This window comes from Ambystoma mexicanum, chromosome 4q, assembly GCF_040938575.1.
Source record: "Ambystoma mexicanum isolate Mex_15411 chromosome 4q, UKY_AmexF1_1, whole genome shotgun sequence".
NCBI classification, from domain to species: Eukaryota; Metazoa; Chordata; class Amphibia; order Caudata; family Ambystomatidae; genus Ambystoma; species Ambystoma mexicanum.
The window spans coordinates 102,570,482-102,592,934 of NC_090928.1; the positions used below are offsets into that span (position 1 = coordinate 102,570,482).

General features: G+C 46.7%; 1 protein-coding gene across 2 annotated transcripts in view; it reads left to right on the forward strand.

Annotated features, from left to right (window-relative positions):
• DZANK1 (double zinc ribbon and ankyrin repeat domains 1) overlaps nucleotides 1-22,453 on the forward strand; it is a 1,110,268-nt gene that overhangs the window by 358,262 nt on the left and 729,553 nt on the right. For both annotated transcript variants that reach the window (XM_069607537.1, XM_069607538.1), the window contains exon 8: nucleotides 3,537-3,654. In XM_069607537.1, coding sequence (XP_069463638.1) covers nucleotides 3,537-3,654 — 118 coding nt within the window. The remainder of the gene's footprint in view (nucleotides 1-3,536; nucleotides 3,655-22,453) is intronic.

Genomic DNA, 22,453 nt, shown 5'->3' on the forward strand with positions numbered 1-22,453 from the left:
CACTCTGGGCCGTCCTAGACTACCAGGCTTGTGCAATACACACAATCATGTCGCTGCAGAGCCACACAGCTCATAGATCTAGGAGAAAGATATAAATGTGTTTTAATGCATTCTACAGCACACTTTCGGAGCCAGAGCATTTGCAATTGTTTTGTAGGGTAACACCAATCCAAAAATCCAATTCATGCAAGCCACCAACAGTGCACAGGAACATTAATGCTTTAATTGAATCTTTTGCGATCAAAAAAGCCATGCTACAATGTAAACATGTCTGACTGGCTACATGATCTAGACCAGTCTAGACACGTGATAACATATTATAGTAAAACTTGCCATGCCACATTAAGACATACCTAGACTGGTTGGACCAAAATGCCAGTCGAATGCTAGGCGGGAATAACCTCAGTGGAAGATTTGTCTTTGGCAGGAATCCTTTGGCTTCCCCACCCAGGCTCAGGGGGTCTGAGAAGGCAGGAAGCTAGGGAGGAGTTCAAAACTCTGCAGCCCTTTGTCTTTCACCTTGCCTGAAAGGGAACAACTCCCAGTTGGGGAGGGGGTTGCTGGCTGTCCTTATTGGACCGCCAGACCGCCCCTTGCTGTAAAATGCAGGCTGAGAATGCAGAGGTTGTGCTGTAGTTCCTGTTAAATACTCCAACTGACCGCTGGAGCTAAAACCGAAGAGGAAAATGAAGAAAAACTGCTGTGGCGATTTCCAGCGACTGAAGAGCCTGCTGTGTAACCAGAGCCTGCTGTCCCCCACCTTCCAATCGACCTGGGGGTCCCAAACGCAACAACTCCTACCAAGAGGCTGGTGAGATCCACTAGTCTCAAGAAGACCTGCATTTTGAGCCATCCTGTAGTTTGCTCCAACCTTGCTAGGCTACAATACCTCAATAATTGGTACCTCGAGCCATTGTGCAGTGCATGGTTTTCAAAAGACTGAATCCATCCGAAACTTTGGCCTCCTCCTGTCTCTCCAGACACACGATTTGAATCCCTGATTCCCTGATCACCAGAGTGCAGGACCGAGAGAGTGACGAGAATCCGACCAGCAATATTCGTTCTTCATTTGGCTACTGGAAAGGGCGCCAAAACCACAGAGCCGCATCCAGCCATGAAGACACCCTTGCCTGGAGTCTTCCTCGTTGATCCCTGCTGCAAATTTCTTTCCAGTGTCCTCAGTCTTCACGACAAGGAATTCATCAACTGGGTTTTTGGCTGCATATCCTGAAGACGCCCTGTTGCAAACTCTACCTCTGTGCTGAGGTACTGTGTTGGCTGGGGTATTGCTTACCTTTAAGCCTTTTGTGATTCCTGTGTAGCTTTGGGGTATTTCATGTGATTGAGAGTCCTCTACTAAGAGTAGAGCGAATGTACTGCCTCAGATGTACATTTTTTGTGAAGTCGTGGTAGGACTTTAGAAAAACTGTCCTAACAACCTCAAAGCTGTATTGCCACTCTTCCAGCCTTGGATAACCTTGTCACCCGTGTATTGGAGGGCTTTGGGTTTATAACGGCTTCTAAACCTTCCAGCCATCACCTCTTTTGTTTTGCTGTTGTCCCCCCGAGTGGGACGTGTATGCCCAGGTGTGGGTGCCATGCTTTTTGAATCCGTTGGTTGATAGAACGTGGCCTTCAGCTCCCTGCAGCAGCCAAGAACGCTGGTTCCTATCATGTGCAGAGGATCTGGAGGCCTCCGTGTAATGGTGTGTGGGGGAGCCCTATGACTTCAAAAAGAAAGTTTCTTTATGAAGTTTCTCTGCCTTCATAAAGAAATTATTTCCGCTACGGGAGTGAACTGTAATGCAAATCATTTCTTTATGAAGGCAGAGTGACTTCAAAAAGAAACTATTTATTTTTGAAGTCTGAGGGGAGGGCCTCCCAGGACATGTAGTGGTGGGGCACCCCGCACTGCAGGGGCAGCGGGGGCACCTGCTACGCCAGTGGGAGTAGGTTTCAGAGTCTTGGGGCATAGACCGAGAGGACCTGTCTTCTGGTTCTTTCCTTCCTGCACCAACAGAGTTCAAGTATGCACATTTCTTTACTTCTGTGGATTGTAGGCCTCCGGATAGGAAAGCTAGGAAAGGAAACACATTTGTGTGAGAATAAACATGATTACCCTGAATTTGAAATTTTGCAGAAATACTGCCCTATATAACAATTAATTCTGCTAAAGGAATATGGCAAACTGCTTTATTAAACCTGAGCCATGATCCTACCAGTGTAGTGATTCTTTTACTAAAATGTACTCTTACAAGCGCCAGTTCAAGTTTGTCACAAACAAGGAAAGTGCCCACTGAATAAAAACATTATGATTACAATGGAACTGACGACACAAGAAAATGATAACACCGACTACCATGCCAAGATCGTGTGTGAGTGCGCTAAGACCGCCATATTTCAGTTTGTGACAAGCTGCGTCTCCAGTACAAAGAGGGGATATATATATATATATATATATATATATATATATATATATATACACACACAGCACCCCCCCCCCATTGATCCCATACATTGAAAGAAGACTGCGGTTAAGGACTAAGCTGAGAGAGCAGAACATGTTACAAGTGACATTAACCACAACTGGAATCGATAATTGGACCAGATGGTCATGTTAGAACGTACTACACAGATCACACCATGAAATGAACATTTCCTTGAAAACAACGAAGTGTCAAAACACGTGTGAGCTGTAACAAGAGAATAAATCTGGAGCAACACAATGAATGACTTGGATTTTATGTATTGTGGAATAGACTAATAATGATCACTGTCACACTATCTAATACAGGCATAGCACAAGAAATCAATCCATTTCAAGATGGTCTGTGTGAAAATACTGGTTAGGATGCTGTAGCCCAATTAAAGTGTTCTTACTATTACCGCATCACACAGCAGCTGATTGTTGTGGGTAGGGTGCCTTATTATGCTCTTTAACCACAGTGTAATGTAGCACAAAAGAATAAACACTCCATGTGCGAAGCAGGATGGCAACACAATACAGTTTTAAAGTTCAATTAGTATTTTTAAATTAAGTAGAAATACCACTTATTATTACATCGTTTAGAAGCACGAGGAATTAGAAGAGCTACACGTTATTTGTATTAATAAAATCAGCATTCGTCAACTCTCTGTGTAACTTTAACAGTTGCATTAGCGTCTGCAAAATGGTAGACGGTGTAACGGAGTCGCCATCCGGGACTCTTGCCGCATCACGAGCAGCTGATTGACACAAGGGCCCCCTACATCCTGCTCAAGTGCTGTGACAGAGAGTTAAAGCTCTATACTGCAAGACGTACACATATAATGGCTACTTCCCAAATCCCCATCTGCGATTTAAACTTCGCCTTAGTATCAGCCTTGTTACCGGAGTCTGTACAAGGGCTAACCTCCTTGGGATTTTAACTCTTGCTCTGTATATGGTGTTGCCCGAATGTGAGCTGCTTTTCTGGGTGACGTTCTGTTCATTTAATGCAATTCTGCCGTGTTTGTAAGACATTAATCGTTTTCTCATCCTTTGTGTTGGTTTCTAGGTGTGCTCAGTGTTTAGCGCCTCGCCCATCAGATCCTTTTGCTCGCTTCTGCCAGGAATGTGGATCTGCTGTCCCACCCGTGCCAGGTCGACGCCTTCCACCCCCAGAGGGCGCTCAGGTCAGCCACAGTAAAAACGCTCCCTCAGTAGTCTTTGCCTATTCTGCTGTATGTGTATAAGTCGAAAAAAAGCCTTTTTTAAACAGAGGTTTCCTCATACTTTTGGTGGGAAAAACCTGTTTCTAAAGGTACATTGCAAACACCGTTGTGTAATTCAGGCATGTTATTGCTGGAACGCCGTTTGCTCTGAGCTGCTGCAGTCCTGTAAACAGGTTTCGAGTGTCTTTCTGTTTCGCGATTATCTCATGATTTCTAACATGTCTGTGCTAGCCGAGAACTACACACACACCTCGTTATCAATACACCTTCCACGTGTGCGCAATGTGATAAAACATGACTGGAGTACAGGTGGTGCAAGGCTGTGCAAAGCAATTTTCGTTCGTGTTAAAAAAATAATTTTGGACGAAGTACTATTTCCATGTTAACATGGCTGAGGGTTCGTGTTCAGCCTTTTTCAAAGTACAGTGTGTGTGCACTCGTGAGTAGAGCCCACGATGTCCAAATTAAACTTGCACAAGTTAACATATTCCAATCGCCATATCAATGTCTCTGAAACAATGTGGTAGAGAGGAGGAAGCCATATTGTGAAACCGTCTCGGCGTCATTTGCGGACACTTTTCATCATACCCTTGTTTGTTGCTGCTTGCATCCACAGTGGGCTATTCTGCAACCCCATATGCTTTTACCAGTCTGACTAAGACAACAGAGCTTCTAAGCAAGTACGCTTGCTGTTTTAACTGTTTTTGTCTGTCATTGTTGAGAGTTTATGCTGTAGCTTTAGGATTTTCAATACGTAGCCATTAAAGAATGCAGCAGTCAATACTGATTTTCCATACTAGCGTTATAGAAAGTCAAGATTCTAATAAAGACACGAGGAGAAGGATTATGGTTTCTCTCTTTACTCAAACAACATTGAAAATATTTACAAACCATATAAAATAATATACACATTAAAAACTACATTTCCCATGGAAATATCCTTTTTGTGTGTAGTCAATTTTTGATATGTCAAACAAAACACATGACATTTTCCAACCAATCCTGTCATCTATAGTCCCTTATCTTCCTTTACATTCCTCTGTCCTTCCTCTTTGTCTCCAACTTCAAGATTTGCACCCCATCCGGTAGACGCTGCAATACGCCATGGCCTTTTCTTTCCCTGTTCATGATCCTGTTGTCTTCACCTCCGTTCCTTCAGAGTAATCACATAACAAGCTGAGGCTAGCTGTGATTGGGTGGGCAATTGTTATGACACAGCACTGTTTTGCAACATTAGTATCCCATATGCTTTACATGTCTGTCACAAATTCCATATAATTGATCCGGTGGGATAATCCTTTGCCTCTGTGTCTTTAAAAGAATCTTGACTTTCTATAACGTTAGTATGGAAAATCAGTATTCTATGTCAAGACTGGAGGCTGGGATTATGCTTGTTCAAAGCTTACTTACCACCAACGCTGACATGTCATTTATTGCTGTAAAATAAAATAGTTTGAACGTTGAATCCTTAGACCAATCTGACACCTTTAGGATGCTAGCACCTGTATTATAGGCTTTAGACGCCATAGCTCCTCTAATGGAATGCGCCCTGTCTGTTCCAATGTCAATGCCTGCCTGAATCGTACACCATCTAACCCATCTTGCTAGGGTACCCGCTGCCCAGGCTTCCTCAATGATTTTTTCTGCGTCTCTCAAAAGTCTTGGCTTTTGCCAGGCTGCCTGGAAATCGTCCATGCAATCAGTCTCAATTCCACTCCCTGGTTCAGCGGATGACTCTTCCCCCACTGGATTCCGAATCAGTTCCTTGAACTGGGGTTCTACCAGTGGTTTGTCGATTGACAATTCGTGAAGGTCCAAGAACCATACCTGACTCTTGCAGTCTGGCGTTACTATTATTAGTGTTGCCTGGTGTCTCCTGACCTGTGCTACCGCTCCAGAATCATTGCGAACAGGGAAAAGCGTATTCCTTGTCTGGTCCCCACTCCTTAGAAATGTTTCTGTTGCCTCTGCTACTGGACCCGGCCTCCAGCTGAAGAATCAAGTCAGCTGTGTGTTCAGCCTGGATGCAAATAGATCAGTTTTGCATGGTCCCCTTATTTCCATTAGTGATAGAAATACTGTCCTGTCTAGTTGCCAATCGCTGGCATCTCTCAGGTGTCTCGAATTCCAATATGCCACTTCGTTCTGCAGACCCGGGAGATACTCTGCTGTAATGCTGATCTTTTTCTCTAGGCACATGTGCCAGAAATCCTTTGCCTGCTCCGATAGCATCCTGCATTTCGTCCCGCCCAGCCTGTTTATGTAGCGTACTGCAGAGACATTGTCCATCTTTAGTAATACGCAACTGTGCACTCTATCTTGGGTCCAGCATCTTACCGCAAAGGACCCCGCCATCGGCTCCAGACAATTGATATGGAGCTCCAGTTCCTTCCCTGACCACCTGCCTCCTGTTTTCATCTCTCCGGAACGGGCTCCTCAGCCCCAGCGGCTGTTATCTGATTCTATGATGAGGTCCCGGGATGAGCCAAATATTGCTCTCCCGTTCCATGCCTCCATGAGTCTGAACCACCATCATAGTTCTGTCCTCGCCTCTGAGGAGATTGGTACTCTCTGTTAGTGTGATAACCCTTTTCGCGGGTGTTGTATTTTCAGGCGTTGCAGAGCTCTGTAGTGTAGTGGCACTGGGAAGATCACATGAATGGATGAAGCTAGTCTCCCTACTACTCTGGCTAGCTCTTCTCTCACTGTTATTGATCTGATCTCTTTCTTGATCATTCACTTTGTCTATTGGCAGGCTGAGTGTAGCTGTCCTCGTGTCCATCACGAAACCTCTGTTGTCTGTACTGGTTCCAGAGCAGATTTCTTCCAACCAATTTATGAGAAAACCCAGCTCCTGCCACATTTGGATCATCATCTCGGATTGTTGTACCAGTCTCATCTTGTCCCATCAGACAACAATCGTCTAGGTATACCATCAGTCTGATTCCCTGTTCTGAGGTGACTCATTACTGTCTGCATTAACTTCGTAAAGGCCCAAGGCGCTGACGCTTCGACCAAATGGGAGGCATTTGAATTCCCTCTTCTGACCGCCCCACGAGAATTGAAGGAACCTCTGATGTTCCTTCGCCATTGGGACCGTCATGTAGGCATGTTTGAGGTCTATCCTGACTAGCCAATCTTCCCTATGCAACACGTCCCTCAAGAGATGGATACCCTCCATCCTCCATCTTGAAAGGTTTGTATACTATGAATGCGTTCAAACTTCTCAAGTTCATCACTGGTCTGTGCTTTCTTTTGCCCTTTACCAAGAACATATTTCTCACAAACCCGTTTGAGGAGTCGGTGTAACGCTCACCTGGTATCCACGGGGATGTCACTCAGCCTGTTCTGACCTCTTACGACCTCAAACCCTTCACTGAAGGCTATTCGACTGGAGACTGGGTCTGAAACACAGGATTGGTATAGTTTAACTCTCTATTGTCTCTGTGTGCTTGAACCCCTTCTTCCCCGGGGTCCAACCCTTCCCTTTGATCCACAGCTTACCTTGTTTTCTTGGATAGTGTGCCCTCCGTCCTGCTTTTAGCGCAGGGGCACGTTGATTGATGCAGGCTCATTGCTGCCTAGTTACTTCACTGGCAAGAGTCCGACAGGTAAGTGTAATGAGTCTTTTGAACAGTTCTCTAACTTCGTTCCTTTCCTTCCTTAGATGATGGCCGGCGTCCGGGGATGGCGGCGTGCTGCTGAGATGAGTAGCGCTGAAGGTGAGTGAGAGCGCGATGCACCCCTTTCGTATTTGCATTGAACTGAGTTCTTTTTCTGTGTCTTTTAGGTGCCGCGACGTTTTCAGCGTGGATGCCGGTTATGAAGAACAAATGCGGTGGGTAAGCGCGGGATGCAGCGCCTCTAGATGTTTCCACGCTTACCTGGAGTGTCTTTTCCCTCTTGCAGATGGATGAGAAGTTCCGGAGACAGAGTTCCCCCAGAGCGGCTGGGATTCAGGTAAGCGTTTGAAGCTCGTGCAGTATTTAAAAAATAAGCGAAGATTTGCAGAATGCTTACTAATGCCTTTTTTCTGTTCTTTTCCCTTTTCCTTAGGAAGTGGCGTGCCGGGATGGGAATGACACCGCAGAAGATGCCCGCAGAACAGAAGGAGCGATGATTGATGGGCAGAAGCGCCGCAAGCTAAGGCTGGTCTTTGTAGGGATGGAGAGGCCCTTGAGGGCCATGTAGGTGATCATGGCCTGGCTCCAGCCTGACATCTTGGAGGGCTGGGGACATGAGGGGCAGGAATCATGACAGTCGGACACTGGAGCAATGGCACCCTTCCTTTCTAATTCTATTACCTCCTTGTTTGATAACTTTTCGTCCTCTTCGTTGAAACTTATGGGCCTCTGGTATTCTACTTGTACTGGTTCTTGCCAGAATTCTATGTGGAAACTCTGTACTGTTTGTTCAACCCATGAGTTTCCTGATAGAACTGTTCTCCCCCAGTGCTTAATTTGTAAAAAAATAAGTGGCAGTGGCCAAAAAATATTGGCCCCATAATGCCGGGTGCGGTGCCATCCGCAGTGTGGCGCGCCAGTTCAGTGGTAGACCTACCTAGATCGGCCCACCACCAGCCCATCACACTGCTGCTGCTCCATGTCACATGTTTGGCGCTGCAGCAACTGCTGGCACAGGCTAGTAGTAAATACGCAACTAAGACATGCTCCTCCTGTAACTGCGCCTCGATGCCCCCGGGCTGTGTGAGCGCTTTAAAAATGCAAATAAAAAAGCATCCTGTTTCAATCACTGTTGCACTGTATTTGTCTCTACCCCTTCTGCCCCATATGACAGTCTGTTAAAGTACATCAAGTATTGTTAATCGGTTACCTCCAGGAAGAGCACCCTCCCCTCAGCCCGTTCTTCAGTCACCTCATCCAGGTGTTTTGCATAATCAATTTACTCTGAAGCCCTTATCAGTCATCACATCTCATAAATGCATCCCCCTTCACCTCTCCTTCAAGTATGAGCATGGTGTTGTATAACTTGGAAAAAGTCATTTCTGCAAGACATTGTTGTGAAATCAATGGCCTGTGCTACTTCTGCTTTAGGGCCTCTTTCCACCTTAACACATATTAAAAAACTAAATATGTTTTGTCACTCAATAGTCAGGAGCCAGAGGAGAATGCATATTCAGATATCTCCTTCCCACTGACATGTTCTTGGCATACTTCACTAAACTGCGGGGTGTAACAGACAACCACCTCCCTATCTGAGGATTCCTATCTGAGGATTGCATGTGCTCTCATTCGGAGCATATTGTACCCAGGTTAAGGGGCCACATCTGGTGTATAAAAAAAATTGTAAATTGTAAAACATACAAAAAACAGGGGAGAGCCAACATCTTAAATAGTGCCGCTCTCCCTAGTAGGGTCAGTGGCAGAGCGGCTCAGTGGTTTGCGTCTTCTGCAAATCTTTTCATGACCGGATGTAGATTTTGAATTACGTAGTCTTCAAGTTTGCCTGTGATCTGAATACCAGATATCGAAACAGTTCTGTTACAACCCGGTATGGGGAGCCTTCAGGAGGTATACCATCTACGCCTTTGATTGGGAATAGTATTTATTTATCCCAGTTTACTCTCAGCCCACTGAACGTTTTATATTTCACTAGTATCTGTGTGGCTATAGCGCAGGAGACTGCTGGGTTGCTCATATAAATGAGCAGGTCATCAGCGTATAGGGAGACCTTGTCCTCCCAATCTTGTACCCAACGGAAACCTGACCATGTCTGCGTGTTTCTCAATATTATGGCTAACGGCTCGATTATTATTGCGAACAACATAGCTGATAGGAGACATCCCTGTTGGATGCCCTTTCCTAGTTTGAAACTCTGTGAGTGCCATCCGTTTACTTTAACCTCCGCTTCAGGGAGTTGTATAGGAGTTGGACCCAGCCTATGAATTGTTCCCCAAATCCCATTTTCTGCATTATAACCCAGAGTGCCTCCCAATACACAGAGTCAAATGCTTTTTGGAAGTCAATTGCCAGCAGTGCTAGGGATTCCTGTAGAGCTGGTGCTTTTTCTATTGCCAAGTGGCGACTGCGGATGTTCATCCGCGTGGATCTCTGCAGCATAAATCCACACTGATCCGGGTGGATCATGGATGTAATCACACCCTGTAGTCTATTGGCAAGTGCTTTGTCTAGGATTTTCGCTTCGCTATTTATTAGAGATATCGGTCGGTATGAGCTACATTCATCTTCCGGCTTGCCCTCCTTTGGTATAACTATTATGCTAGCTTTCTGCAGATCTGGTGGAAGTGTCCCTTGTTCTTTCGCGTGCGTAAACATAGCAAGCAGGTGGGGGACTGTCTCATTTTTTTCTATCTTTTTCCATGCTTCCATCAGGAGCCCATTTGGTCCCGGTGTTTTCCCTGACTGAAGTTGTGAGATAGCCATGGTTAATTCATCCTCTGTGATGTCACCTTCTAGCAGTGATATCTGGTTAGCATTTAAAGAGGGGAAAACAACCCCATCTAGTGTCTGTGGGGGCATTGGGGGCACCATATAGCTTTTCGTAATTGGTTGCGAAGCACTCCGCGATCCCTTGGTAAGTGGACACCAGGTCTCCCCGGGCGGTTTTAATGTGCCTGACATGTTGCCGACCCTCATCTCTTTTCTCCAGCCATGCTAACATTTTTCCTGCCTTATCACCCGTTTTGTATAGTCTCGCTCTCATGGTCCTATGTGCCTGTTTTGCACAGTCTAGTGCTATGTTGTGTAACATGTTTTGCGCAAGGATAAGGGCCCTATTTGTTTCGGGCGAGTTGTTGCTCACATATTGTGCTTCAGTGCTTTTCACTTCCTGCTCAGCCGTTTCTATATCTTGGCTGTGTGTCTTTTTGTGTGCGGACGTTCATGCCAAAATCTCTCCACGAAGGACTGGTTTATATGCCTCCCAGAGCGTTCCTGGATTATCTACAGATCCCGCATTTAGCTCAAAGTATGTGGTGATGGTGTCGTTCATCTTTTCTATTAATTCAGGGAAACCCAGGTAATAGCTGTTGAGGTGCCAGGCCGGTGGAGGTCGGGGTCTCTGCCCTGTCTAGCAAAAGCGGGGAGTGGTCTGAGATGCCTCGAGTGAGTAATGTTGCGTTAGTCACCTTATGAATATCTAGTATGGGGAGAAAAAAATAGTCCAATCTTGAGAGCGATGCGTGCGTGCCCGAGCGGTATGAGTATTCGCGTGTAGGTCTCGCCACACATCCCCTCAGACGAAGTGCGGAGGTAAAGGTGGCCAGTTTAGTGCGAATGGCAGGGTACCTTCGTCGTACGTGTGTGCGATCTAACTCAACATTCATCGCCTCATTAAAGTCTCACCCTATTATCCAGGTGTCTGCTATTGTATTGGTCAGCATAGGGGGGATTTCCTCTATTAGGGCTGACATAAGTGTTGGTGAAGAGTATACGGCCAGCATTGCAAGGGTTTGGTTCCACAGGTTGCCAGTTATGTGTACATATCTTCCCCCTGTGTCCTGGATTACTTTGGAAATTGTGAATGGAAGGTTTTTATGTAGTAGGATTAGTACCCCTCTAGTTCCCATGGAAAAACCTGCGTGTATCCCAGTGCGGTAGTTAGATCTTTTAAAGAGGTTTCATAGCTGACCAGCAAGATGGGTTTCAGTGAGAAGTACAATATCAGGTTTGCGCCTATTTATGAATTGCATCACCAACCTCCTTTTGATGCTAGACCCCAGACCATTTACGTTCCATGTCAGGAGTCTCAGTTGCTGTGTATTATCTCTTCCTGTGGATGTCATTGTTCCAGTGCGTGTGTGTTCTTCGTTAGACGTCTTATGCTAGGTGCGTGCTGGCACTTTGCATCGTACGTTACATTATGTGTCTGTGTCTCATAGCCTGGGAACCCTTATTTTGATATCGCAAACAAAATTTGCCACCTTTCCCCCTCCCCATACTCCATCCCCAACTGAAGCATCTGTCACCCTGTAAAGTTTTAACTATGAACTCAATATTAACCTGTTGTTGACGTTAGTCAACACAACATAAAGACACTGCACAAGAACAGATGTGCAGCGAAAGCCTACTTAGCTCTTAAGTAGGTACCAGGGGGTGGCTCCTTGTGGGCCACCAGCTTTCGTGTATACAGGACACCTCAGCGTTCCAGTGCGAAGATAGCGGCAGTGTCTCGTCTCTAGTGCCGGAGGACAGGTTTCTTAGCGCTCGGGTCAGTGACCGCCTCTATTCACCATCGTTCTAAGGCGGCTCGTCTTGTTGTTGCGGTTGTGCACGTGGTGATCTATCCGTCTGTGGTCTATTTCGTCTGTTCTCTTGCCTCCTTTGTGGTCTCAAGTCTCCCTCCAGGTGGCGTTCCGCCCAGTTCCATGTCTCCCTGGGGTCAGTGAAGTGCACTGTCGTGCCATTGTGGTAAATTTTAAGTTGCGCAGGGAATAATAACCCATATTTAACATTGAGTGTTTGCAGACGTCTCTTGATCGGTTCAAATGGTTGTCATGCCTTTTGTACTTCTCGGGTCAAGTCTTGAAAGAACGCGATTTTGGACCCCGTTGTATGTTATGGAGCCTTTTGTTCTGGCCATCTGGAGTATGGTGTCTTGATCACGATAGTTCAGGATTTTTGCAATGACTGTGCACCTTGGTGCTCCAGGTACCGGTCTGCCAGTCGGCATCCAGTGTGCTCGCTCAATTGAAAAGAATTTCGAGAAGGTCTTTGGAGCACACAGATCGGCAAGCCATTGTTCCAGGAATATTTCCATGCTTGGTTCTTCCGTTTCCTCAGGCAGGCTGAGAATACGGATATTATTGCGCCTTGATCTTCCTTCACTCTCCTCCACTCTTTCTTCCAGTATTTTGATGCGTTCCATTACACCCGTCATCTGTTGACCTACATTACGTAGACCATCTTCTGTTTCGGATATACAGGTTTCTGCTTCTCCTGTGAGGGAGGTGAGTTTTTGTAGACTGTGTCGCAGTAGTGATACTTCTGTGCTGATGGTGTCAATTTTCCTTTCCATAGACGTCCGTAAGTTAGCAATAGCGCTCATCACATCCTTGAGAGAGATGTTGTCCTCGTTTTGTTCTATTGCAATGCTTTTGGTTTGTTCCGGGTGCGGTGTTGGAACTGTCGTTGTATATTGTTCCATCCTTCTCTGCGTAGTGGATTTCTTGCATTTATCTTTGCCCATGCTGAGATTGCAGTGTTTGTAACGTGGGTGATTTCCTTTGTTTGTCTCGTCGGCCTTGCAGTGCACAGCACCGGGTCTGATGGAACGGCCTAGTGTTTATATATGTGTGTAACAGTGCTGCCTGTTCTGCTTGTTTTTGCTGGTAGTGGCGGTCACAGGTGACACAGCCTGTAAGCTTTCTTTTTTCAGGGGTCCAATTGTGGCCTATGCGCCAGGTGGTGGCCTTTCGCAGACACCTCTGTTTGCAGTATTCATATACTTGTTCCGATGCATTTATGAATATGGCTTTGGTCCCTGCAGTTCAGTAGTTGCTCTCTCCCTCACCAGAAGGGCATTTGCTATGCTATTCAGTTTCTTCCATTGCACAGCCCCGTATTTCTCGTGTGCGCCTGTGTTCTAGCTTGCAGGAGGGTGGGTTCCCAGGGGTTTCTTGTGTCTGGACTCTACACTTGTTGATATGCGAGGGGTTGTGGGTATCTCTTCCCTGACATCGGGTCCATATATTTACTATGCAGCTTGTTTGGTTGCACTTCATATCATTGATTGACCTCACTGTTGTGGTGGGACCCGCAAGCCAGTGCCCCCGATGTGCTGGCGGTAGTTTGTTACAGGCACTACAAATTCGGTGCATGTAGCTTTGCCTCGTCGACCGTTGAAGACCTTTAGGCTTGCAGGGGGGGCTGTCTATTTGCGCCCAGTCTATGTTGGGGGATCCCCACGGCCTCTGGGTCTCTGTCTTCCCCTCCTGAGTCCCTCTCAGTTGTAGCTTGTTCCAGTTGCCTTTGTCAGTGGCTCAGCCGCAGTTATCTGCAGATATTTGGCAAGCATCCAATTGGCCCTGTGTGCTGGTACTTTCCTTTGTCTACTGGGTCACATATGGTCATTCGACTTTTCTTGGCCCTTTGGGTCCTTATGGCTGTGCACGGGGTACCCTCTTCCGGGTCTTTACAGCGACCCCACTGGTCTTCCTCTCAAGCAAGGGATGCAAACTTGGGTATCCTGACTATTTAATTTACTACAGTACTCTGTTGTGGCTGCGGTTTTCGTTCCAGGGATATTGATTTCAGCACTGCAGAGTGGATCTTGGCACCACAGGTTGAGACCCATCCCTTCCCTCGATTCGTCATAGCTGGTTGGAGAGCTTCTTTATTCCGAGATAATCTCATGCTTGGGCGGCCACTCGACGGCAATGGAGTCACCCAACCTCCCCCTGCTGCTTCGTGTTGAACTGTCTCTCACAGCTGGGTCCCCGGTCAAATACTATATTGATGGCTACTATGTTCAAAATGACGGCACTGCTTACCACAAGACAGTCATGTCCCCTCCGTTGCTGCTCAGGTTGGATCACCACTCCGGGTGCAGCTGATTGTCACTTTGTCTTCCGCAGGGGGAGTGTCCTTTCAGATTGCCTGTGTGTGGACACACCGTTTTCCCCCCAGGCCTCTGCAGGGCGAATCGTGCCAGTCAGGTAAGCCGAGACTTGTGGCGTAGTCCGTCTGGGGCCCGCTTTGAGTGCTCCTCCTTTGTTTTGTTTTTTGTGGCCTTTTTTTGGTTGCCCTCGTTAGGGCCTTCTGTCTGTAAGGGAACGCGGGTCTTGGCTGGCGTTGTAGGGGCCCTAGGAGAGCCGGCACCAGTCCCACAACGCAGTTGCATGCGCTGGAAGTGCGCGTTGCTCAGCAAGCACCTCCAAGTCCCCTCTCCTAGCCGGATGGCAGACCTCTCCGTGTTGTGTGGGATTCTCCCCGCAGCGCCCTCAGAAGAGAGACGATTCTCTCTTCTCAGGCCACCCACTGTACTGTCGCCGTCGCTCCACAGGGCGCTGTGTAGGTTGTGGTCGATCAATTACACTGCAGGTTTGGGGATCCCGACATCTCCTCCGTATTCCTTGGCCATGTTATGTGGTGGCATGCCTCCGTCTCGCCTCGCATGAGGATCCCGTGCTGGGGCTCTTTTTCGTTTTCGGCTTCCCATGGGGTGAGCGTGCCCGGTTCCACACCAGTGCACAGGATGTATGGCACCGGCTATCCCGAAGTTTCCTTCTCCCTCCGGCCCGCTTCTATCACGTAGCACTCGTGTTTCCAATGTTTGTTTGACTCAATTTCCCCAGGTTCGGGTCTGCCGCTACAGTCTTCTTGCGGCCATTTTGGTTTACCTCCGTAGGATCAGCACTGATTTTCGGAGACCGCACGATCCGTCCAGGAGGCTCGATTAGCTTCAATTTTTTTCTTCGATTATGCCGCAGAGGTTCTACTCCCAGTTGTGATGTTTTGGGTATAAATTCAAGTCGGATAACAGGCTGTATAAATAGGATGTATTCAGCGGCCACGGGAGCAAAGGGAGCTCACGTCTGCATCGCTTCGCTGTTGGCCACGCCCCTGGATATCTGTATTATTAATCTGGATGAGGTATTGGATAAAATCCAAGGTCAGTTGTGGAAATGGACACTGAGCCTTGCACCTGCAGTTCCCAATTCTATTGTTAGGCAGGAGTTTGGATTGCTTTCTTTGTCAGCTAGATATACCTGGCGGAAGCTTACTGCCTTTGCAAAATTGCACGACCCACCAAGAAATTCCTTGTATATGGATCTTAAAAAGCTCATGGTTGAAGATGTACCTTCAATTTCACTCTTTGTTGCACAAATGAATGAAATACTGGGATCTATAAATGCTTTGCTTGACGATCTAGTTCTTGGGTTGCCTCCTGTAAAATGCAAATTATACGAAATGGACTGGATCGGTACTATTGATGCTAATTAGATATATATTAAACTTACACATAATTTGTTCAATTTGGCAGAAAGAGATTATCTCTGCCTTTGTACATCATGAAATTTCCTTGTAACAAAATTCGTAGGGTTTATATGCGATTCAAGCTGAACCAGTTGCCAACATTGGAGCGTGTCCAGTACAAACTTGCCCTTCCTGTTCGAAATATGAAGCAGTGTCGCTTCTGCTCTTCTGAAACTCAAGATGAAACATTAAAACACCTAGTCTTATTTTGTATGACCTTAGAATTTGCTGACAATATCTTCTGGGAGATTTTTATCCCGACGCAAATTTGATTGCTCGCCAGTCATTTTGGGAAAGGGCTATGTTTGGTTTTAGTACACACTTTCTGTTGGTACATTTTTGTTCAAATTTGGAGTCTGTGTTGCTGGAGAAAAATAACAAGTAGCAATTTACTACTTACTGATCTCTTTTGTCTTCTTTTGTCTTCTTTGGTATATAATGAGCAAACATTTGAAATAAGAAAATGGGGTTTTATTATTAAATTCAAAAAGGAATAGGATCTACATAGGCTCTGTAGGGCACGTATTATACTAAGCCTTGTGTATTTTTTTTCCTTCATATATATGCTAATGATAATCTTTTCGTTTGCTTTGTACATGTATAATTTTGATTTGATTGATGTTTTTAAGCTAATGATATGTAGATTCTACTGAAATATTTCCTATCCTTGTTTTAATTTTTAATGATGTTTTGTCGACCAACAAGAAATCATTTTTCTAACTTTTTTGTAAGGGTTGCAAGTTTTGTAAACCATAAACAAATATCTTTTAATAAAAAAAATGTAAAAAAATAGGGCGCCTGCAGCCTCAGTTCTGTTTTTCCCGCAAACGTGTTTGCTTCGGAGACTTGGCGCCCCTAGTGTATTTCTTGTGAATGTATTTTTCTTCAACCCCTCCGTCTCTGCGGTCTGGCTTCAAGGCTTGCCAGTACTGCAAGTCGAAAATGTCGATTACCGACTTGCATCGCATTTGTTTGTGGTGCTTGGGTGAGAGTCGCGACACCGACTGTTCCAAATGCTAGTCGCTAACTGCTAAAACCGTGTGAGAGCGTAAGTGAAAGCTTCAGGTAGGTAGGGGTTCGAAACCCAGTAAGTCCTGTAAATCCAAGTCCAAGTAGATGTCCACCGACGATTCAAGGGGCGACTCTCCGTGTCAGGAGGAGTATCAGGAGTCTCGGTCCCGGAGTGGTTCCCGTCATTCGTCCTCCTCTTCTCGGCCTTAGGAAGCGCTGTCTCTGGTCGCCTTCTGTTACGCTCACCTGGCTCCCACAGGGGCGTCGATCGGAACTGCACACCTGCGGTTTCCACCCACGTGACGCGTAGTGCAGAGATGACAGACTGGACTGGCCCACCTAATCTCGTCTGCTTGACCCGAAGAAGTATTCTCCTGAAAGTGGAGAAAGGGAATTAGCCACCCGTGGATTTGAGTGATAAGCCCCCCCACCCCCCCACTGTTCTCCCCTCTAATCACCTCTGATGTCTCTTTTTATTTTCTCACCTTAGGTTTTTAAAGGATGAGCTCTCCATCCTGCGTAGAATGCAGGGGCGCGTGGATAACCAGTTACTTCACTGGTCCGAAGGAATTGGAGAGTTCCAGAACAATATTGACTCTGAGGTTCCTGGCGAGGAGCCGTAAGTATATAGTTCGTAAGAGTTCAAAATGTCTGACTTTCATTCTTGTCCGATTCCTTGCAGCTTGCCCATAGAGAAGATTGCCTCGTGCGGCTGGTAAAGTTCAGGTAAGAGTCTGTATTATCCAAAACTGTCCGGTAAATGACACCTGTATGTAATCTGTTGGTTTCTCCCTTATTACAGGTGCAGAGTGAGAAATTATGGCGTTTTTGAGGAATGATACCTCCGGCGGTAAAATAAGGTAAGTCTATTATGGTGAAAGAGATTCCCTTGGTTTGTTCTTTCGGCTCACCTGGCTGTCCTTCTGTTCCCCTTAGGTGCCGGAGTTCGGCGAAGATGAATGGAGGCTGCGTCGGCCTGTGGAGATGAAGAATGCCTCCGGCGGTAAAATCAGCTAAGTCTATTGTGGTGACTAATATTGCCTTATTTATTCTCTCGACTCACCTTGCTGTTCTTTATCCCCCTTAGGTGCCGGAGTTTGGTGAAGAAATGATGAAGACAGAGGTGGATCGTGGAGGTGCTGCGAAGGCTGGTGAGTATAGCATGGCGCTGCAGCAGGCGATGCAACGCGCATCAAATAACGTCTTTCTTCCTATTCGAAGGCGCGATGGATCCAGAATCAGGTGAGGAAAAAAGTATTGTTCTTGTTCTAACCTTTTTCCTTCTTTCTACCTTTTTTCTAGGAGCTCCAGACTTGAGGCGGGCGTGGCAGAAGACTGGATGCTGGCTTGCAGGCACGGTGAGCATTACGCTGCAGGATGCAGAATAACGCGAAGGGTGAGCTGCTCTTCGGGCATGGTTTAAATAGCCTTCAAAGTAGTCCCAGGTAAGAAGTTCCCAAGACCACACCCGAGTTAGAAAATAGTCCCTGGAAATAAAGTAGTCCCCCCTTCAGACTTCACATTGGCTTGAATGCTGAGCAACATGGTCTGCATGAGGTAAGTGAAAGCAAATGAGCCTGGCGCCTATGGCACCAGGACTGACCCCTTCTATGAGCCTGGCGCCTACGGCGCAAGGACTGTACCCAAATAGCCCCTAGCCGGGGCTGTTGGGTTTTTTCCAAGTATCTGGATGCCTGCACCCGGGACAGATGGACCTGGTCCGGATGCCCGGGGGTAGGAATCGTGACACCTTCCCCGTTCTCACCGGAGGATGGCGCCGCGAGGAAAGTGGCTTACCCGACGAAGTCTTCCACTATGGAGGAATGGACTGCCTTTCGGGAGCAGATGTTAGCGATTTTCCAATCGCAGGGCACAGTTCCGTCCGCGCCTTCTGATGAAGCCGGCAAGGAACGGTCTCGTACTGTGGCTTGCACGCTGTCAGAACTAGCCCTGTCCAACCCCTGCTCCTCACCTGAACCTTCTGATTCGTTGTCCTTGGAAGAGGAAGGTGACTTCTTCTTTGATCTTGAATCCTCCCTTGGTGTCTTATACTTCGATTTTCTATTGTGGAGATAGGGTCTGGCTCCCTCAGAGGCCACCTTGACAGAGATTGGGACGTGTCTGAGGGGGATTCCAGGGAGCCAAACCCCAAGTTCAGGGAAAAAGCCGGATGGCGTCAAAAAACCCTGTTGTCTCGTTCCAATGATGGTAAGGTCTGGCTGTCAAGGATTCTCCACAAAAGGACAAGGAGAGCCGGGTAAGGGGTAGGTACAGATGGCTGTAGAAAAGCACTTTAGAAGGGCTTAGGAGAGCTGCTAACGCCAGGATAGCTGCGGAGCGTACAGTATCAATGAGCAGATACAACGCCCTGGTTGGAGGGCAGGGCTTAGTCTTATACTCATGGCGGCATGTTAGGTGAGGATTAGACCGCTTGAATGGGGAAAACAGCAGCGTGTTTCCAAGCATGCCAGAGTTTCCATGGTCGAATCCTGACACACGCCTTCAGGTTCAGGTCCTCAACGCAATGCTCATCGGGAACCTTCGAGGTCCCTTTCGGACAAGACTCGGGATAGTCGCAAGAGATGTGCTTCCAGGTCTCGGTCCTCGTCTCCAGCGAGACCGCAGAAACCTGGTAAGGGCTCAAGGCAGGATACCGTGTCTGTTGGATACCGACGTCGAAGCTTAGCCTTCGTTCCAGCCGTTGGCGCCGTAATCGACGTAGACGCTGAATCCGTTGGCGCTCTCGACACCTTTGGGGCTTTTTGCCTGAAATTTACCGTTGGAGATTCCTGATACTGTGGATCCTCCAAGGAAGGCTACTTCTAAGTCTGTGAGGCCGGTGGTGGACTCCAGACCCTCTTGTGTCCCGATGCAGGGCTTTTACCTCCCTCTGGATGACATATATGAGGTGGAGGAAAGGTCAGACTTTGATATGGACCCTGTTGGCTCCAGTCTTTTCTGTAGTCAGTCAATTGGAGGAGTTGAGGAAAATTCTTCATGATGCCAATGGGTTGGACACTTCTCCGGAAGTGGAATTTGGCAGGCCTGAGCCTGGGGCTCATGCAGAGTCGTCCTACAGGCGGCTCATGGCTAGGGTCAAGGAGTATCTGGGCTGGTCCAGTCCTCCTGAAGATTTTGTGCAAGATGATCTAACTGACATTTTAGATCAAGGTTTGTTCTGTGAACCAGTGTTACCTTTTCATCTGACTTTACAGGAAAGGGTGGCGGCTGCTTGGCAGTCTCCGGAATCTCTTCCGGCTGTTAACAAATCATTGACCAAAAAATACTGCCCTTCCAGTACCAACCCCAGTTACCTTACGTCTCACCCCACTCCCGAGTTTTTGGTGGTTCATGCGGCTATGGCCACCGCGAGGCAGGCGGCGTACCCTACCATCCCTCCTGATAGGGACGACAAACGCTTCGACGGTTGGGCACGCAAGGGGTTTTCTGCAAGGAGTATGGCGTTGAAGTCAGCCAACTCCACTTGTGCCTTGGCAAGATTTTCATACACTCTGTGGAACTGTTTCTCTTGCGGCTGAGCATATTCCCAAGGGGGAAAATAGGGATGGGTTCCTTGCTCTCATGCAGGATGGCAAGGATGCCATGTGTGAATCCCTTCAGTCGGGTTTAGACACGGTCGACAGTGTTACCCGGTCCATGGCTGCGAGCACCGTTCTACGCAGATTTGCGTGGTTGCGGAAGTCTGGTTTTTCTCCGGATGTGCAAGCCCGTCTTTTGAACATGCCCTTTGATGGCGCGCATTTGTTTGGCAGCAAGACAGATGAGAGCCTTGATAGGTTGCAGACCTCAAAAGCTGCGGCAATATCTTTGCACATATGTGCTATTGTTTTGTTCCCATAGCCTCTTGTTTTAAATCTGCTTGTTAATAGTTTGCATTCCTCTTCAAAACTTCTTTGTTCAGAGCAGTTCTTCCAAGCTCTGATGAATTCTCCTTTTGGTATGTTCTTAATCACGGAATTAACATGGCAGCTTGTGGAGAATAAGGTGGAATTTGCCTCAGTGCTTTTTCTGAAGGTTTTAGTTTTAAGGTGGTATACACGTGGTGACACGATCGCTACTGCCCGAAACTTTAGACCAAGAAACACGATTGTTAACATTAGGAAAATCAATACACCCGCTCACTTGGAGTGTAAACAAAGTTATGGTGATAAATATGAGAACCTGGTCCCTTGCCTTTCTATTCAGCTTCAACTTTTAACGGATTAGCCATTTGGGACAACTCACAACGGCAAACTTAAAATTGCCTACAAATTCATGTGCACTTTTAAACAATGAATAGCCCCATTGACCAAAGGTACTTTCATTACCCGTAAGCGGGCAAGCTTACTAATGGGACACATGTTGTTTTTGTTTTAGGGATTTAACCCAAGACTATCCAATCTAAGTATTAAATGTATGAATTGCAAACCGAACTGACTAGGTAAGAAGAAATAGAAACCCCCATTTTTCTGTTTTCAAATACAAATTTATATCATATATGTCTAGCAAAGTGGAATAAGATATCGTCAACTAACTGAATTTTTCATGTTTTTTTTCTCTTTTTTCCGTTTCGTTTTTATTACTTGATGCATTCTTTCTTTTGTCAACCACCCTTAATAATCCCACCCTACCCCCTCCCTCATTGGCCATCTTTTAACATATGTGCAAAAAAACTGTTTGTGTTTGATTTACAACATGTATACAATGCTATTTCTTTTTCTTTTTACATCTGTAATGAATATGATATTTTTGTTAATGGAATTCAATCAGCCCTGATTTGAAAAAGAAGCAAGGTCGAAACACGTGTAATCTTAAAGGGCAACCTTTCGAACCAATGCATAATTAAAAGCACAAAGCTTACAATTTGGAGAATAACAAGGCAGTGGTTGTTTTTCTTTTTTTCCTACATAAGGGCGCATGATACTAGCTAACAGTAACATAGTTTTTTGCATTTTGATTTTGAACGGTGTAAGGGAGCCAGCAATCTCCGTTGTTACTCAGTCATGCGACCATGACTTTTAAGTCAACAATCACTAAAGAGGGCGCTGAGGTCCACTGGGGTAGTGACCTAACAAAACAGGCTCCTTTATTACAAGAGAATACAAGCTCAAGATGGTCACTCTTTCTCAAGTGCTCCAGGCCCTTCAACTTCAGGATTGGTTGTTGTCTCTGAACCTACAGGATGCTTACTTTCACGTGCCGATTCATCCCAAGCACAGAGTACCTGAGGTTTGCGGCTGGCGACTCGCACTTTCAGTTTCGGGTCCTGCCATTTGGATTGACCTCCGCCCGAGGGTCTTCACCAAGCTAATGGTGGCAGCGTATCTCAGGCGAGGGGGGATTCACGTCTACCCCTACCTGGACGACTGGCTGATCCGTGCGTGCTCTCCCAAGCAAGCATTGGCTCACCTCGGTCTCAAATGCTGCTCCCTCCACAAGCTGGGCTTCACCGTCAATTTCAAGAAGTCGCATCTGAAAACTTCCCAACAGCTCCAGTGCATCGGGGCAGTGCTGGACACGTCCTTGGGGAAGTGCTTGCATCGCAAGGTGAGGGGTCATCACATTGTGCAAATGGTGGACAAGTTTCAACATGCCTAGGGTCTCCCAGCTTTCGAATTCTTAAGGTTGCTCGACCTCATGGCATCCTGCATTTTTCTGGTGCCAGAGGCCAGGCTGAGGATGAGATCCCTGCAATGGGTCCTCAAGATACAGTGGTCGCAGTTCTCAAGCAAGATGATGGATCCTGTTCAGATTCCACTCTCGGTCTCCAAGGATCTTCTGTGGTGGACCAA